Below are 19,663 nucleotides of genomic sequence, written 5' to 3'. Positions count from 1 at the left end.
AATGCAAAGTTACCAAATGGACTGATAAATGAATGAATGTTAGGGTGACTAACTGCCTTGCTCGGGACAGGACTGAGGGATTTCCTGGGATGTGGAGCTTTCAGTGTGAAAATCATGGCAGTTGGTACCCTCAGTGAATGATGCTTACTCTTAGTGGCTGGACTTCCTGTCCATTATCACTGTATTGGTTGCTATGTGACTACCAAGATTAGATAGCCTGGCGGCCTGGCTGCCCATCTATTTAAGGATAACACTAGCTGTTTGGAGCTCTGCTGACCCCCTTTGCTTCCCTATGCCTGAACGGACTGATGGGGCCTTGGCCTTGGTTTCAACCTTACATTGGTCATAGTCCTTACATTGGTCTGTCCTCCCTGTGGCTTGATCTTGTGGTCTATGGTAGGTGCCCTGGACTTGTGTTTCTAGAATAAATGCACTCAGGCCAACCACATGCGAAGGGGTCCTGGCCTTGGTCCAATCTCCTGGACCCCCCAGTCCTGCCCACTATAGGTTTGCCCCATTAAGTGCTGATTATGACCACTTGCCACTTCCACACAACACCAGCAAGTATTTATTGAGTAATTAAGCTGACAGTCATAAAACTTTTCAAATAAATTTCTGCAATTGTCTGAGTCACTTGACTATAAAAAAGTAAGTTCTCATTTTAACCAGCCCCCTCCCCCAATACTGCCAGAAGTCACAAGATTCTAAAGGAAACTGCACACATTCATTTCAACTATGGTAGCAATGTTCCAGTCTCAATTAGGTCCTGCTGGATTCCTGGAATTGGGGGTGAAGTGGCTCTTGAGAGGCTCCCAGCACTTGTAGTAGTTCTCATCCAAAGAATTAGAGGTCTTCAGCCCCCACTTGGTGACAGCCATACTTAGAGAAGACTCAAACATAAATGCCTGTAGGAAATAAAGTGAAAGAAGAGATGAGGATAACAAAACACATTTGATTAAATGTCAAGAGAGAAGATGTGGGTAGGCAAATCTTTGAATAAGAAATCCTGTGTGTTAGCATGGTGAGGAGAGCAGGCTCAGGCCCTGGGTTCTGGCTCTGGCCCTACCACTTATAAGTGGTGATACTTGTGCAAGATCCTTAACTTCTCAAAGCCTCAAGTTTCATCCTGTAAAATGAAATTGGGTATATACACCTCATATTGACTTTGCAGCGTTTCGGAGTTAAAGTTGCTAGATCCAAAGGTAAAGGTGGGAGAGTTCTAGAAATATTCATCTTCTCAAGGGCCATCAATTACTATGGCTGTGTCTTTGTGAGGGAGGCCACACTCCCCTTTTTGCAGAGGTAGAAACTAAGGCTCAGAGCTGGGCTCAGAAATGACTTGTTTAAAGTGATGGTAGCAAGAAGTGGCAGAGCTGGAATCTGAGCCTTTCTTTTTCGGGACTCTGACTAAGAGATGGGCTGGGAAAAGGAAAAGGAGAAAAAGAGAGAGTGAGGAGGAGGAGGGAATCAGGAGGCAGGAATAGCTGTAGCCCTTTTAAAAGCTCTAATCCAGAAAGGCCTGAGTGCTGAATGTCCCACTGTGATCAGGTTTTTGTCTACAACAGAAAGATTATGCAAATACTCTGTGTTTTGGACATTCCAGCTTCACTGATGATGGCTGAATTTTCTACCCACCGTGGCTCTTAAAAATAAAACAATAACAAAATGAAACCCCACAATTCTTATGTGCTCACACTGTTGGAAATTTTAAAAATATAGATTAACGGGAGGAAAATAAAAATTCTCTTGTGCTACAATCCAGAGAAGCCATATTAATGTTTTGGTGTCTAATATACATTAACTTCTTTTGCCTAAAACAATGAAGATGATTGTCCCTGAGTGATTTCCCATGACAGGCTTGATGTGAGGACCAGATGAGAACATGTGGAAGTGCCTTGCACATTATAAAGCACTATTCAGATATAAGGGTTGTTATCATGGCTATTATTATTATTGTCTCTTTATTGACTGCTTCTTGGGAGCCTTGCTGTCTGAGTAAAATAACAAAACCCCATCCCCGTTGAGCTATGAAGACAGTATTGTATAAAATGTATTTATTCTAAACTGGAATAAGGATAAGACATATAAATGGTCCTGTGTCCAAATAATGCAATGGGAAATAGTGAGGGAGACCCAAAGTGAGGTCTAGGTAAAGTGCTGAACCCTCTCACCAGGTAGTCTGGGCAACCTGGCTACCCAGGGCCTCCTTGCCCCTGAACCCCCACGTGGGAGAGCTCATTCTCACTAGTGCTCCAGGCCCTAGACATTACCCAAAGTGTTGTTTCTAGTAGAGACAGCCCTGTTCTGTGCCTGGCTGATGCAGAACACAGCTCCCTGGTAGCACAGACTATCCTAGGCCAATTTGGAGACCAAAGGTTATTGAATGGCACCTCTCGAGTAGCCTGTGGACCTTCAGGAGGCTTTGGAAGCAATAGCTTCAGTGAGATGCTCAACCATGCCTCATAGAGAGGTAGGGGTCTACAGAAACTCTGCAGAGGCTCTTACAAGGGGTGGTAGAGTTGAGGTCAAGCAAATGGGCCTCCTCTCACCCTCCCGCTGCAGACCAGCTCCACCAACTCTGGCCCTGGGCTTGGATTTAAAAGCAAACTGCATTGGACAGAGGGACAGATAATGCTTCCTGCTTAGGTTGTTTGCAAACTGGGCATGGACTCAGGCAGGTCTTTGTTATTGATTTTTAAAGCCAGGTAGCATCAAAGGCATTTGTTTAAAAATGTAAAGCAAATTTGCATATGATTTAGCATAAAATTACTTCTTGTGGTCCATAAACTCTACCTCCAAGAATGCAAAAATAAAAGAAAATCAAGTACCACAGCTGTCTGCAATTGTGTTCAGCCTCAATGTTTACAGCCTGACACAGGAGGAATACAAAACAGGTTTTAAATCCCATCAGTTTCATCCCATGCCAAAGGAAAGCAAAGGAAAATGAGAAAACTGCAGAGAACTGCTGGTCACAGCTCAGATTAATGATGCAAAGCCTTCTTGACTCTCCTTGGCTTGAGAAACTGGCTGAAGGTGATATCATGCATCCTCTGTGGCCCTAGAGGATTACTACAAAAAGCAGATGGCTCTGAGACAAAGCATAAATACACAGGGCTGCATGCAGATAAGGGAAGACCCTTCCAGTAGTATTACTAATACCTCCTTACATTCGAACAGTGCTGGACAGTGTGTAAGGTTAAATCATAGTCACCTGCTGAGTTGGATACCATACCCACTCGACAGATAGGTACAATGAAGCAGAGAAATTATGTGACTTGTTCAAGGTCACACAGGAACTAAGAGCTAGGATTTGAACCTAGGCCTGACTCCATGTCCAAAGCCCAAAGCTTTTTCTACCCGCACCACAGCAGGAGTCTAGTATACACACAGGGCTGTGTGCAAACATACACGGGAACACAGACACAGACACACACTCTCCTCTCCTGACTCTTCCTCTGTGACTTTGGAGATATAAAAAATAGCCACTTCTCTCAACAAGACTGGGGAGCCCAAAGGCCACCAGAGCCTGGGATTTAACTTGCTTACCATGGTGCCATCAGCAATCCTCTCAGGTACCAGCTTGGCTTTGCTGGCCTTGTCAAAGCAGTCGGCATCAGGCCCATGGGGAGTCATTGTGCTGTGCAGGCTGCCTCCTCCTGGCAGGAACCCACCTTCCTTTGCCTCATAGTGACCTTTGATGAGTCCCATAAATTCACTCATGCAGTTCCCTGGGAAGGTGGAAGCAGTATTCGTTTTATTACTCTAGGTAAGATCCATAAACGCTAAGACCCTTTGAATATTATTTCCGCAGAATGACAAGAAGATAGGAGAATCTGATCCATTTATAAGATTGATAAAGAATACAGACTGATAGAAGAACAGTCACAAAACGTTGATTAGTGTGGAATTCTTGGTAGTAAGCTCTACTTCATGGCCATGTGGATTAGCAGAGGTCTTGTGTTCCACTGCCTGAAAGAAATTAGGCTAGATCTAAAGAAAATCAGGACCCACACAAGAATTTTAATTATTAAAATGCAAGTTATAATAAAGAATGGATGTACTCCATCCAACATTTAGGCTTACAAGTCTCATCAAAATTATATTTTTGTGTGTGATTTGAACCCCTTCCCAAGTAGTCTGACAGTAGTACATGCATCAGCGTATTTCTGGTTCCCAATACAGAAAGCTAAAGTGGTGTGTGCGTGTGTGTGTGTGTGTGTGTGTGTGTGTGTGTGTGTGTCTGTGTGTTGATGGAAGGATGATACAATAGAAAGAACCCTGGACTTGGGGTCCATTATCAAATGATAATCTGTATGAAAGAACCTTAGTATTTGTAAAACCCAGTCTATAAATGGTATATTCTAATAAATATCATCTTCTAGATCGGAATCTGATATCTTATTCTCCCATTCTTCAAAATGCCTTTTAGATTCATTCTTTTCTTTCTATTTACATTGACATTCTCTTTATAAAACTCTAAAATGTTACCGTTGGAAGGGATCCCTACTTCTACTCAGTACAGAAGAATTTTCTATATCATTCCTGACAGACTGTCTCCTGGGCTCTGTCTGCATGCCTCCTGTGAATGGAAGCCCTCTATTCAGCAAAACTACCTGAGCTGTAATCTACCTAAGCTCTCTACTCAACAAAGCTTGGGGTGTTAAAAAGTTCTCTCATATTAAATGAAAATTTGCTTTCACGTAAGTTAAATACATTGGTGCTAGTTGTGCTTTTTGGAATCACACAAAACTTGACAAAAATCTCCATGTTCTCACTCTTTCAATCTTATATTTCTATTGAAACAAAGCTTTTTATTAGAATGGGAACATAGTTAGAGCAAGGCTTAAAGAAATATAACACTTGAGTAAATTTAGGTGTCTCTCCATTCATCCACCCATCTACCCGTTCATCTATTCATCTGTCCATTCCCCACCCCATCCATCTGCCTATCCACCCATCCAATAAATATAACTGGACACTGTGTAAGTACTGTGATAGAGATGAATAAGAAATAGTCTGTCTTAAGTAACTCATAGTCTCTCCCAAGAGAGTGCTAAGAGTGCAAACCATGAACAGAGTGGGGAGATATGGCAGTAGTGACCCTTGCAAAGCCAAACATTAGACTTTATAAATGCCCCACCCCCTCCCTTACATGTATAAGCCAAAATACTTTTGTAATTAACAAAGCAGCCATACCCACCCTGCCCAGAAAACACAGTGCTGCTTCAGGGCCCCTGCAGAAAAGGTAAGACCTTTTCGGAGCTCTGCTTGCTTCTCCGCAAAGCAGAAATATAGAGGAAAAGAAGTGACTGTAAGCATAAAGTGTCTCTATTTTAAAAGCAGTTCTGCTCATGATTTAAATATGCTGTCACACTCCTCACTCCAGTATGTGTCCTCAGGGTCACCTTCATGGCCTAATTTTAAGAAGGGAGCAAAACAGAATTCAGCTATGATATGAATATGAATTTAGGTAGCGGTGAGTCTGGTGATGACATTTCTGTATCATTTTCTATATTTCAAAGGACAGTGGGAGGGTAGACTTTGCCTTTCTGATTAATGCTGAATCCAGTTGACTAAGGTGCATTAAGATGACTGGAGACAATATTGCTACAGATATAATTCTCCACATCTATAAAGTCACATCAAGGTAGCAAAGATTTTGATTGTTACTAAAGCAATATTTTAAATATCTCTGGTAAAAAATATTTCTAACTTGGGGTTTTGTGATTTTTCCAACTAACTTGGGGGCAATCATACCTTTCTTGAGATCTATCTATCCTGGGCCAAATTTACTTAAGAGTCTTTTAAAAAATTATAAGAAGCATTTCACATGGCCATTTGCTTCAGGCATTCTGAACTACAAATCAGCATCAAGAAGTGGGTTGAGAGCTGTGCACAGTAGCAGGTCTGTCTGAGTCAGGCTGCTCTGATCCCTCTTCCTGGGTGGGGAGACAGCCCCAGGCAGTCAGTGGTCCTTGATATGTGTTCTGTACACATCCTGCATCAGAATCTCCTGACTTGCTAGTTCAAAATGCAAATTCTGAGGTTCCACCTCAAAACCAACTAATTAAACTCTCTGGGGGAGGGCCCTGGTAATAAAGTTTGAGAAAAAAGACTTTCTAGGTGATTTTAAGTCCCTTAATGATCTGAAACCTCAATACAAGAATTATTTGAAACAGTGAATTATCAAGGACTAGCATGTGAGATATAGGCTCTAAGCCAGATCAGCTCTCTCTCTCTCTTCTCCACAGGTCCTCTAGGCAACTCACTTCCAGGAGGAAAACAGGGCCTGTGATGGGCTTGACACTCCTCAGAAAGGACATAGGTTGTTACAACTTTATTCACCAAGCATCTAGTGTCTTTGTAGTGGTAACAATTGTGTCCTTTTCTCAATTATAGAGGTGTCACCTGAGAAAGGTACTGCGATTTGAACATGAAGTGGCCTTCTTCCGTTATGAGGGTCCTTACAAATACCTAAATTGCCCATTCAGTGCACCGTCCTACCCTGTTGAGCCCTGGCACCTGGGAGCTGGTATGAATAGAGAGGACCTTCATATAGACAGAAGACCCTGAGGTTAACAAGAAGAGGGGTTTGTTTTTGAGAATGTTCCCGCTCAGAGTTTTTTCAGAACTCCATGTACAAAAATGCACTCTCCAGGAAGTGGATTCGTACGTTGGCCTTTAGGTTACATTTACAGCTAACTATTGCACTATTGAAAATGCCAGTCTCATTAAGTACAGCCATGAACTGCCTATTCTTTGTGATGCATTCGCTTATTAAGTAAATATTTATTAGATGCATATCATGTAACTGGACACGATGTTAGACACATCGGCTAGTGGTCATGAGTGTCTGCTCTGGTATCAGATCGCCTTCAGTTGAATCCTGAATCCACCACTTAACTAGCTGTGCGGCCTTGAGCAAATTATTTAATCCTTCTTGTTTCAGTTTCATCTTCTGAAAAAAAAGGGTATGTGTGGGGGATAACGATACTATGTATGACAACTATTATGAGGATTAAATGAGTTAATACTATTAAAGAACTTAATACAAAGCCATGGAAAGTAGTCAAAATAATTGTTAGCTGTTAGTAATAGTAATACAGTAATACCTTGGTTTGCGAACATAATTCATTCCAGAAACAAACTACTCGTATTGCAAGACATCACTCGTTTACCTCTTAAAATGTATTAGAAATGTTTGCTCGTCTTGCGGAACACTCACAAACCAAGTTACTCACAATCCAAGGTTTTACTATATAAATAAAATAAAAAGAATAGATTTGGTAAGTTCTGTTCTAGGCAACAAATGTTGTGCAGAAACTCTTTTCAGAATAGGGTCCATCCCCTAGTGTGGACTACGGTCTGCTTTAATCTGTCAAAATAATTGGAGGCGGCACATTTTACTGGTTCTTGAGCCAGATTTATGTAATGAACTTTCCCCAAACAACAAACTCACCAACAGCATCTCACTATTCCTTCTCCCTTAAAAGAAGCATCTGAGATGTACAGAAACTTCTTGCTTTGTGCTTTACCAGCCTTTCTGCCTCTCTTCAAGGTCAGAGGAACTGGGCTTGAGGCATTACACAGTGTTTCCTTCTCCAAGTCAACACATCACTGCTGTACCCATGGAAGTTGTGGTATTTAAGGAGCTGAAGGTCTGGGTTGCCGCACCAGGCCTCGGGAGGCAGGCTTCTGAACTCCAGCCAGGGCAGGGCGTCCAGAAACACCTCCAACAGTATTCCCTATGGTAATGCTCATCACTTCGCTGTTTCTTTGGTTTCCAAATACGTGTTGGCAAAAGAGAGACTTACTGTGGTAATAAGGAGGCCTGAAGGTCTTATCAGCAACCCCCCATCGAGGTGGGAAGATGACAAAATCAGCAATGGCCACTCCGGGGCGGAGAGACTTGGCAGTCAGTACTGTGAAAATGGATGGGTCCTGTGAAAGCACAAAGAGAGACTCAACATATGAGGAAAGAGAGGTGACTGCACAATGACACATGTCACCCACACATGAAAGGGTTTTAGGGCAACGCTCTAATTTCTGATCAAACCACACAGGCCAGGCTAAGAAGTTTAGGCTTGTCATTGAGGTGTAATAATCACTCATCTGACTTTCCCCTCTTGCTGTGCTTGAAGCAAAATGAATTAACAACTAGCTAAGAGGATTCTGAGCTGCTTTTTCACCCTGCTGAGCCCCATTTCATGTAAGCACTAGCCTGTGGGTCTGAGAACCAGTGGTGTCTGCCTCCCAACCTCAGGTCAGGGTGACCAGTGCTGGGCTGTGCCACAGAGAGCTCTTGACAGAAGGGGTGCTTAGAGTTAGGTGGAAATAGAAATAAAATATTGTCCAAATTTTGGTATAGATGTAGGATCTGCTTCTCTTTGGGGGAGCACAGAGATTTCAGATGGTATCCTCATTGCTTTCTTACCCTTGTTTGACTCTCAGGTCTAAAATATACCAGTTACATCACTAGTTTGGGTGGTGGTAGTGGAGGGGAATAGGTTGGGGGACACTATTCTGATTTTAAAAGAACTTGACCATCCTTCAGTGAAAAGATGGAAGTTCAATTTAATTGAAATCAATGAATATGTTTTCTTTCAGATGTCATGCTAGGGTCTGGATTCAAAGACGATTGAGATCTATTCCTTGCCCCTTTAGAATCATTGGTGGAGGGGTGGGGTAGGTGAACTGAAGGAATAATGAAACAGGTGCATGAACAACTAATCACAGCAAGGTGTTGAGGGCAATCTATTCGTAGCTTTATAAATAGAAATCCAAGGGAGCACAGAGGAAGGAGTGCATATCTCTACCTGAGAGGATCAGGGAAGGCTTCAAGGAGGGGGTGACATTTGAGATAGGTACTGAAGAATGAAAGGAGAAAGAAAAAGAAAGAGAGGGAGGTAGGAAGGAAGGAAGGAAAGAAGGAAGGAAGGAAGGAAGGAAAGAAGGAAGAAAAGAAGGAAGAAGGGAAAGAGAGGAAAAGGCATTTTTAAGCACAGAAAACAAGAAAGACATCAAAATGCATACAGATTTTATTAAAAGGCAAGAAAGCTAAAGCCCAGGGTACACTGGCAGAAGGGAGAGGGGCAAGAAGTGGCGATGGAAAATGAGTCCATGGCCAGATGGTGAAGAGCATCAAATACCACGCTTCAGAGCTCAGACTTAATCCTAAGCCACAGGGAGCCTGCAAAGGTTTTTTAATGCAGTGGTAGAATGATTAGGTCTGAATTTTGGAAAAATAACTGTAGCGGCAGTACAGAGAAGATTGAACCTGGGTAAATGCAACTCAAAAAACCAACTCTTATTGCTGTGAGAGTTAACACTTCATCTGTCATGAGAAATGATCTTAAATGATTAAAGAAAAGGTGGTGAGGATCAAATAGTAAAGCTCTATCAGTGTCTCAGGATCCTTTTTTCATGCTGTTTTGGGCTTGATGCCTTATTTTCTTTGCACTTTTGGTTTTATTCGGAGTTGTTGCTCTTCAGAAAGGTAGTTTTATCCCCTCAGAGATACACTGAACTGGCTCAGAGTAATCTTTCTGTCTCTAGTTCTCTGGCTTCTGCTCTAATTATCCCTCCAGCTTGTGGGTTAACTTAATCTATTAAGACCTAGGATGCAAAACAAACATTTCCCCAGGTTCCCACAACTAGTGCTTTATTGAAAATGTGGGGCCTTCAGGGCCTGCAGTGTGGACCAGGGATCTATTTATGGCCCCTTAAATGAATGAAAAATGTTATCGAGTTCATACTCTAGAATTTCTTGGGTTTAAATTCAAACACTGAACATTATGAGTAACTTTAGAAGAGAGCTGTCTGCTCCATCAGTGCTAAAAACAACCAGGAGCAGAGGCACTGGAGTAGGTAGCCAGAGCGAGTAGACTCTTGGCATTTGTGGGCAGGGCAGAGAACTTTCCAAATCCAGAAATGTTCCTTTGTCATCACTCCATCACTAAAATTCGAAGTTGGTTTTCTTTTGGGGATAAACTTTCCATGAAGAAACCAAGTTTTTAGCCATGTAGGAGAGTTACTGTGACTAATCTATGTAGAGAACTGAGCTGTGTTCATGGGTGAGTGTTGAGTGTCTGGCCTGGCTCTCTCACTAGCTATGTTATTTACTCCAGCACTGAAGCCTTGACAGGTGATTCAAATTCCTGTCAGCACAATGACAAATGACTATATTTCAGGCTTCCAAGGGTGACACTGAAAGTGTTAGATCTGTGAATGCTAGGGGTCTACTGTAAACCCCTCTCATCCAAGGGTTGCCCTCTCCCCAAAGCCCCTCCATGGTCCAGACTTACTGCGTGGTCAAAGGCCACTGCGTTGATGACCATGAAGTTCTCCAAGTTGTACTTGTAGGGGGTATAGTTCCCATGCCAGGCCACGACATTGAACGGGGAGGTATCCTGATCACAAAAGAAGCAGGAAAGGGTGATCTCAGCGCCTAATGCTTTTGTAGCTATGATTCCACAGTTTGTACTTGACATCGCTCTCTCTTTTTTTATTTGATTTGGTTCTAATAATTTAATAATAGCATCCTTTGGGAGAAGTGTAAACCTCAGTCATTCATTCTGTGGTTGATTCACACACCTTCAAACCACCCCTCCTTTAACCACTAACCCTACTTTTCCAGTTCATAAGCTGCAGCTGCCTCTGATCACATGTGCAGACGAAGTACAGCACATTCTCTAAGTAATGCCTTTTCAACAATTTTTAACACAACTGTGAAAATCTGTGGATGCCAGCAATTCTCAGACTATTTGGGCCACCCTCTGGGTTTCCTGGTGTAAGTGCAGGCACTTGCTGTGACGGTTCTCCAGGTAATTGCTACCCAGAGGAGCTTCCAATAGACGTAACTCCAGCTTCCTGTGAGGCTACCTCCCACTGGTTACCCAACCAAAATCCAGCTGTCTAGGGACCCTGGGTGATACAGTCCATATAGGTCAACCTCCCAAGGCTCAGATCATAGCAGAAAAGGGAGAATGGATCACTGGGAGTTCACACAGAGAATAACCAACTCAGGGTCCACCTGGAAAGTAGAAACCATTGGAGCCGCTAGCTATCCCTAGAATGATGGTTCTCTATAAACTGTATGTCAAAATAATATGGGGGACATGATTAAAAATGAATGTAGATTTCTGCACCCCACCCCTAGAAGTTATCATTTTTGCCAGGCTGGAGTAGTATCTAAGGATCTGCATTTTAAACAAGCCACCCTGAGAATTTTTTATGCAAAGTCTCTGAATCTCATTTTTAGAAATCTTGACCAAGGTAATATGAGGGTGACAATGTGTCAATGAGGGTGACAATTAGCCATCAGGGGTTAATTTTAAGTGCCAAACTAGTTGACCTCTACTGGTTAGCATAACTTCTAGATGCTGTCCAATAACATGCCTTGGCAAAATATAGGCAATAAGTCAAATGGACAAAAATAAAGCAAACAAATATTGGTAAACAGAAGTGATCTTTGGATTATTTTTGTTATATGATTGCCGTATGCTAATATATTATATATTCAGTATATTAAGGAATAATATAATATATTATTCCTTAATATATTACATACTATATACTATATATTACATACCAATTACATACTATATATTATATACTAATATATATTAATTATATACTATATTAGCATATATTATATTATTGATTACATATTGTTATTATTATTATTTTTTATTATTATTTATGCCTTTCTTTATCTTCTGAGTTTACCAGGCTGGTGTTATAAACAAAATCAAGCTATTTTAACTGACTTCTACTTGTTTTGTATCAGTCTTAGCTAGTATTTGAATTATGGTAGCCATTGATAAATATAAATGTTAGATGATCTGAACTCATTTCCCTTTTCAGAATATATTACCCTGTGTATTATTTTTTCCCCACCATTTATAGAGAGCTACGTATTCCTGGATTTTCATTACTTGGTGAGTGGAAAGATCATGACCTTTGGAGTTAGACAGATATGGGTTCAAATGTTGGTTTTACCATTTACTATGACATTTAGTAAATTATTTGTCACTACCTGGCCTGTTTTCATGACTACAAATAAGACAAATAGTGCTTTGTTAGTAGTATCTTAGTGGGGTACTAAAAATGAAAGAATATAATATGTGTAAAGTATTTAACATTGGCCTTGGAAATCAGTAGGTGCTCCATAATTATTCATTCACACTCTTGCCTACCATCCCTCTTATTTTACCTGTTTGGCAGCAAACAGCTTGCCTTGGTATTTATTAATTACAGTGTAACCACCTGGCACTCGGCGATCTTCATACCAGGCAACAGGTATCAAGAAATCACGAGGATTGGCCAAGCCATTGGCTCCTAGAAAACAATGACCCTAAAGGTTTTTAGATGCTTCTGAAAAGCATAAAAAAATTGGCTGCACAAAGAAAAAGGACTTTCTTCCATGTCAAGAGCTATCCCACAATTTGCTTTTATTGTTCAAAGGTTAATTGGATTCCCAGACTGGCACCTTTTTAGGAAGACCTAAGGAATTTGATCAGGAAAAAAATCATGAAAATCATCATCATTATCTCTAGTGTCACCTCCTAAAGTTGGAGAGTGAATATGGTTTATAAAACCACATTACATGCATTATCTTATGACTACATGTGAAGGGAGGGAAGAAGAGGAAGAGATTACAAAAGAGGACAATAAAAGATCCAGTAGAAAACTAGACCTTTTTCTTTCCAGGAAAACCCTGAGTACTCTAGGACTTATCTGTAGTCCTTGAGAAAGAAAGGGTTACCTACTGTTGCCCAGGCCTGCCTCTGCTCCTCAGACAGAATTCAGAATCAATCTCAGTCTGTAAAACTGCTGTGTCCAGCCTGACAAATCTGCCTGGGAGAAGTATTCACGACTTGCCTGCTTACTTTTGCTTTGTGAATGTTTCCTCCAGAGAAAGGAAATAAATCAAAAGACCAAAAATGAAAAGCATAAGTGCAAAAACATAATTTAACTCTGAGAGGAGAGACCTGGGGAGTGTTTTATAATTTCCAGCTCCTGGAGTTAAAAAAAAACGAGCCTCAAGCTGGTTAGAAAATTATATATATTTTCCAGAGGGTACACGAACCTGGAGGCTAATGGTGACTGTGGAGCAGCAGGAAACCAGACCAAAGTGGGAAGAGCGGTTGACGAGCAGGTTGACAGATGGCCAACCATGGTTCCAGCTGCCTCTCTGCTGCCTCCCACCTTCCTCTGATTATTTGGATCCTCCCAGGGGAGTGACCAGAAGGCACATGTTGGCCAGTCCCTGTTTTGCTCTAAAAAAGCTGTTGACAAGCAAGGGAAGAATGGGGAGGTGTGGCCACCACCTTCAGCAAACATGCCAGAGATGAAACCAAGGGCCGATTTTCCCAAACACTGTTTCCACTCCAAGAGATGTTTTGAGAACAACCGCTCCTACCACATTTACTTCTCTCCTGTGTCCCCTGACTCCAGCTTACCCGAAGAATCGGGGGTGGGCAGGTCTTAGTTCACTTTTGGAAATTCTAATCTGCCTCATGGAGGCTGTGGTTTCTAGCTCCTTCATAGCACTGAGTGAAGTAGCTTTTTTGACTGTTTAATGTAGAGTGTAGTGTGTCAGTAGGAATGTGAGATTCATATATTATGTGGCTCTCAGTCCTTTTCCTATTTCTACAGAAATATAGCCATTGAGATTTTTATGGTTTTCCCCACTTTATTGTCTACGCACAACCAATTAACTTAAGAAAATGATCTCCCTTCTATTTACAAAGCTTATTCCCACTTGCATGCTTTTGCTTAAGCTGTTCCCTTTCCTCTTTATTTTTCCTCAAGTTTTCATCAAGAATTAGCCAAATCTCATCTCTTCTCTGAATCTGTTTCTGGTAACCTGGCCCACAGTAACCCAAACTTCTCATTATATAAAAAAGTGTACACATATAACAAAATATCTGTTATATATTATCTTGCATTCCAATGATCTATATGTTATTCTAGAGAGAAATTTATAATGGGTTGTCTTGGGTCATTTTCTGTTATGCATGTATTTTATGGGAAGATGCTTGTGCTACCCTTGACAAGGTTTCTGTCATTACCCTCAGTGCAACATGGATGCTGAGACAAGCGGATGGAGTGATACACTAATGAGCTAATTAATTAAGATTTCATTTCATCAATTGGGTCAGCCATACTGCACAGATCCCCTGAACTTAGAAGTCTGAAAAGAAAGTCTGGCCATTGCCCAGAGAGTTCTAATAGGTCTCTGAAATTCCCAACTACACTTGGTCAAGAGAAGTTGTCTAGAGAGGAAAGTTGAAGTTTGAATGAGATAATGAAGGCAGAGGGGTGTTTAACTTTCATGCAAGTGTCTGTGCCCTATATCTCAAGTCAGGCTAAGAGGCTTGTAGTGAAGATTTACCAATCGGTCCCAGATCAGGCAACTCAAAGTGGACGCCGTAGACCTCCAGGATGTAGCCCCTGGTCTCCTCGAAGACATCTATGCTGAACCGCATTCCTCTCTGGAATGGGAAGCAGATACTGGTGTGCCCTCCCAAACCACACCTGTAGTTATAAAGAAGCCCCAGAGCCACAGCCAGCCCCACATGCACAAGTAAAGCTATATAGCCTGTTGAGCTATGTTTGAGAGATGATCAACTCCAAGATGAGTTAGAAATAAAAATTTAACTTCTAATCACATCTGTGACCCAAACCAATTCTAGTCTATTTTCCTGTTGGGTTCAGAGACAACCATGCCCTGATTAACCAAATTTTTAAGAAATTCACCTTCACTGCACCTCCACTCACATCCAGGGCCTTATCCAGAGGGTGTATAAATATTTAGGAAAGTGAACTGACAATGCCCTGTGCTTTCGATTGTGTGCTATTTTAAAACAAAGCAGGCACCCAAGCCTGCTTACCCTTCTCCACAGGGAGCCTTCTGTGTAACTCAAACTCCCTCCCCATTGCCCAGACATGACAGAAATTTTAGAGTTGGAAATAGCAGCAGCTGCAACATCTGATTGCTCCCAAATTAGAGAGGCAGGGAGAAGGGAACACATCACTCACCTGAATGACGCAGATCTCGTTGGGCTGCAGAAGCATCTTGCCAAACTCTGTATAAATGAGAAGTTTCCCTTTCTGGGGAACTAAAAAAAGACAGGGCAGCAGTGAGTAACTCTTTTCATGCAAGAGCCACTTAATGAAAAGTAAGAAGCTTAAAAGAGTGCATTTGCTTTTTCATTCCAAATGAAAAGAACTTTATTGAGTCTCAGAGGGAAAAATGTATATTCTGACAACTTAACTATTTTATTATCTAGAAGAACATGACTGAAAAAATTGAATCTTTGTTGTTGTTGTCAGGTAAGAAGCATTATATAAACGATTCTGTGAATTGACCACAGAGGCCAGCCAAAATAGGATAGAAAATCACCCATTTCTGATAGTTCCAACAGGACGCTGGCATTTGCATGTCTAACATCTACACCAAAATGTTCATTCCAAAATACCGGTACTATAATAAAACCATAAAAAAGAATGGGTAGACCAGAGAAATTTCTAATAGACATTCCATTTTAGATTCTCTCATGAAAATCTTTATTTAAATTGCAGATATTAATGACAGATAGTCTTTTCTTGGGCAAGTCTGAAGGCAAATAGGACTATCTTAGTAAGTTAATCACATGTTGGTATTACTCTCCATTTCTTTTCAGCTGCCCAGATCTCCCATATTAGAAGGATCTAGCAGAAATGAGCAAAGACAGAGAGATTGGGAAATAGATTAGGGGCTTTGAAGTACACTAATCTACTACTCTTTTGCAGACCACCAATCACCTTTAGAACTTCAGTCTGTAAATTATACTAAGACAGATTGAAGGACGAAGGAAAATAATATATGTAAAGTTAAAAAGCAGCTTGTGTCTAGGGCTCAATTCACAGTGAAGGGGTATGAAATCTTCAAAACTTACCAATCAAGAAGTCCCCATCTGAATTGTAAAAGCATCTGAAACATATAGAATAATTCCTTTGATTTTTAGTTTTAAAACCATCCAGACAAATTAGTTCACTGCACAAATTATTGTTCAGTACCCACTAGGTGCCAGGTTTAGTTCTGGGTATAAAATGATGTGAAAAATGACCCAATCTCTGCCCTCATGAAGTCTAGTAGAAAGTCAGACAGCAATAAAACAATTACAGAACTATATCATCACAAACTATAATGGCACTATGAAAGTCAGGTTCAGAGCAATGAAAGAATAATGGACCTGATCTAGTCGAGGAGTCAGCAAAAGCTTCCCTGAAAAAGGGAAATTTGACCTGAGATCTGAAGGGTTCATCTAGCCAAGTGTTTAAGGAAGGAGGAGAACATTCCAGGCAGAAGGAACAGCATGTGCAAATGCTCTGAGGCAGGAGGATACATGGCAGTTTGGAAGAACTGAATAAAGGCTAGTATGGCTCAGGAGAAAAGAGAGGAGGTGACTGATATGAGGTTGGACCCAAAGGGACATCTCCTGTGCCTTGTCATAGGGCTACGATCTTGGCCCTGATTCATGGCTCAGAGAAGGTCACTCAGCCAGAAAGAGTGGAATTGCCTATGGATACAATGATCTGGTTCAAAAATTACTCTGATATTCTGTTTCCCAAAGAAAAGGCAAGAATGACATTCACATATGCTTTTCTGATTTAAAAAAAGTCTAATATGGGCCAGCCGAGTGGCTCAGTTGGTTAAGAGTTGGCTTAAGAGCACGAGTTCTTAGCAACAGGGCCACCAGTTTGATTCCCACATGGGCCAGTGAGCTGCGCCCAAGCTGAGCTGTCACTGAGCTGCCAACAGGTGGTAGGATGGCTCAGCTGGTGTAACAACAAGATTGCCTGTTCGATGGTGGGCTAAGCCCACCCGCAACTAAGGCTGAACTCAGCACCTTGAGCTGAGCTTCCGCCCGGATTGCTCAGTAGGTAGAGCGTGCACTCTTAACAACGAGGCTGCTGGGTTCCACTCACACATGGGATGGTGGCTACGCCCACCCGCAACTAAGACTGAACACAGCACCTTGAGCTTAGAGGCCACGAGCTGCCGACGGGAAGCCAGATGGTGACTGGCGCCCTCCACAATGAAGATTGAAGAAGAACAACTTGGCTGTTCCCCTTCCCCAATTCCCCAACACTGTTTCCCTTCCGCAATTCCCCAATAAAATCTTAAAAAAAAAAGTCTAATATGTAAACTCCTCTATTAAGGAACTTGAAGCTCACACAAAGTTATTAGCTGAAGCCAAAGTCTGTTGGCTTGACCTGACACCAACAGGTGGCCCCAATGGCGACTCATGCAGCATGACTTTGGGCCCAAGAATAGCTCTGGGGAATCTTGGAAATTAAGAATATTCTCACACAAACCTCGTTAAAGTGAAAATGCCTCTTTGCTTTCCAGGGCCCCAATGTCCCTTTTCTATTTGCATTGTTATGTGACATTCTTGTTCGTGTGACAGGAGTCAGCCAAGATAGAAATGCCATTTACTATTATTAATAAATGTATATCAACATTGCTCTGGGGAAAAGACAATAAGAAAAACAACCACATGGCTTTTACCTTCTGGCCACAGCTCCTGGGGAAGGAGGGTTTTCTTCCCCAGCACTAAGACACTTACCTGTCCCCCATGGAAGTGTTGCACAGGAAGATGTGGATGGCGAGCCCATTGTTAGACCTGATGTCTCCAGCTCCACACAAGGTGTGCAGGCCCTGGGAGAGACCCGCAGGAAAGGGAAGGGTGAATGTGATAGGGTCCAAGAGGCTGGCCCTCTTCCTGGTCCCTGAGGCCCCTGAACCTCAAGAGGAAAGGTCCTAGGACTAGGACCTCAGGACCAGTGGGACATTCAGAATCCGAGGGACCTCTGGGGAACCTGGAATTTACTGACTTATGTTTGGTAGGTGGTGGCTCACTCTAGTGGACAGCCATAGCCCTAGATATGGATTGTCTAAATGGCTGCGTTAGATGACCTTACAGAGTATCAACTTGTTACTTGACGTTTTCTCAGTTTGGTGGTTAAGATCAACCTGAAGGAGAGTTTCTCTGGGAGGTAAAATCAGGCACCTGGGGGACTTGGAGAGGAAGGTTGCAGCATTAGGGACCAGTTCATGTCCTCCTATACACCACACTATGCGGGTGGCCCTCTGCTAATGATTAGGGGCAGCCCGAATCTCTCCAGAACAGGACAGAGAGAAGCACTCTGACCAACTATAATCCTCTCTGCTGATAATCCACAGTCCAAGAAACTTTAACACATGGGCCTTCTCAAAACAGCCGTCAGCCCCAAACCTGCAGATGGAGAGCCTAAAAGGAGGGAGCTCTGCTCCTCCAGATAGCCATAATACACACAGGGTGGAGGGATTTCTTCTTGTATTTTAACTCAATTTGCAAGTTTGGGGTCTATTTAGATGACTCTATACAAGGTTTGAAGCACTTAATATGGATAAGGAGTCCAACATTCTCCAAAAATTTTGGCCTGTGGCTGGGCACCTGGATTCTTCCTAAGTAAGCCACCAACTGTGGCTGGTCTGCAGAATGTTCCACTAGCTTCTTTGAGCCCCACCTCCTTGTAGCTCCTTTCCTCCTTCCCTGCATACGCCTTGCTCTGAGCACAGGTATTCCAATATTCCCAGCACCTATAACCACCAAGCAGAACTTCTAATCAGTGTTGTGCTAACTAGAGTTGCCACCCTGAGTTGATGCTATTCTAGCCCAAGGGTGCATTCTGGGGAGTTCATGCACTTGTATGGGAAAAAATATTCATTTCACTAATCTCTGATTGAAATTTATCACTTCCTTTAATTAATGTGAATGTAAGCAACAAACTACAGTAGTATTAGAAGTGTCTGTAATCTTCACATTGATAGAAATCATGGTTATTTTTATATCACACTATAGTTGTTACAGATATCCCAAAATATGCTCACATTTATAATAACCATAGTTATTAGACCTGTTCATAGATTTTGTGATTTAGTGCATTAATAAGGAAGCATAAGTATTATTATGTACCAAACCAAATTTATTTTAATATTTTTATCATTGTATTGCAATATAATTGGCTTCTTTGTCATTTTATGCATTAAAAAACACGGGCTTCACCAGACTATCAAGCAAGTTTTTGTTCTGAAAACAAAGGAACCTGAGAAAGGTAAAATCTCAATTTCCATAGACTGTTTGGAGATGTTGTAAATAGCCCACCAGTGCCCTTTGGAGTCAGGGCCATATGGTGCCTGTAAGTAAGACATCCCTCTGCCAGTCACAAAGCAGAGACAGGTGGTGCTGTGTCGGCTGCCTGCCTCTAAGGCTGCTTCTGTTTGGCGTTCAGCCTGCAAATGGCTGGATCACTCACCATGGAAGAGAGGAGAGAAGTGGGAAGGTGTGGATAGCATTGACTTACGTTCACAAAGTCCACTTTCTTCTGAGAAGCTTTTGGAATCTCAAATGGTTTCCATCTAAGCTGGAAAAAACAGTACACATACAGGAAAATTATTTCACAAAGGGAAGCCATTGACTTTCTAAATAAATAACATCAATTGTACAGAAAAAAGATAGCTGCTCCCAGTGAGGCTCTGACTACTTGTGATTTTGTTATTTTAAATGTAGCAATTATCCGTCATTTCCTTAAATAGGGGCTCAGTTGGGTTCTGTGTGTGTCTGTAGGG

The 19,663-nt window shown here is 41.8% G+C and overlaps 1 protein-coding gene across 3 annotated transcripts in view; it reads right to left on the bottom strand.

Annotated features, from left to right (window-relative positions):
* Positions 1–538: 538 nt before the first annotated feature.
* HGD (homogentisate 1,2-dioxygenase) overlaps positions 539–19,663 on the bottom strand; it is a 42,002-nt gene continuing 22,877 nt past the window's right edge. For 2 of the 3 annotated variants that reach the window (XM_019653019.1, XM_019653025.1), the window contains 10 exons: positions 19,399–19,458; positions 17,619–17,710; positions 15,945–15,979; positions 15,046–15,125; positions 14,399–14,498; positions 12,215–12,339; positions 10,305–10,409; positions 7,815–7,941; positions 3,547–3,728; positions 539–905 (listed from right to left, as the gene is read on the bottom strand). In XM_019653019.1, the coding sequence (XP_019508564.1) occupies positions 756–905; positions 3,547–3,728; positions 7,815–7,941; positions 10,305–10,409; positions 12,215–12,339; positions 14,399–14,498; positions 15,046–15,125; positions 15,945–15,979; positions 17,619–17,710; positions 19,399–19,458 (1,056 nt within the window). In that variant the 3' untranslated portion in view covers positions 539–755. The remainder of the gene's footprint in view (positions 906–3,546; positions 3,729–7,814; positions 7,942–10,304; positions 10,410–12,214; positions 12,340–14,398; positions 14,499–15,045; positions 15,126–15,944; positions 15,980–17,618; positions 17,711–19,398; positions 19,459–19,663) is intronic. The other variant, XM_019653033.1, reaches the window with a different exon arrangement.

Source organism: Hipposideros armiger, unplaced genomic scaffold (genome assembly GCF_001890085.2).
Source record: "Hipposideros armiger isolate ML-2016 unplaced genomic scaffold, ASM189008v1 scaffold_8, whole genome shotgun sequence".
In the NCBI taxonomy this organism is placed as follows: Eukaryota; Metazoa; Chordata; class Mammalia; order Chiroptera; family Hipposideridae; genus Hipposideros; species Hipposideros armiger.
This window is presented reverse-complemented; position numbering and strand designations above follow the sequence as displayed.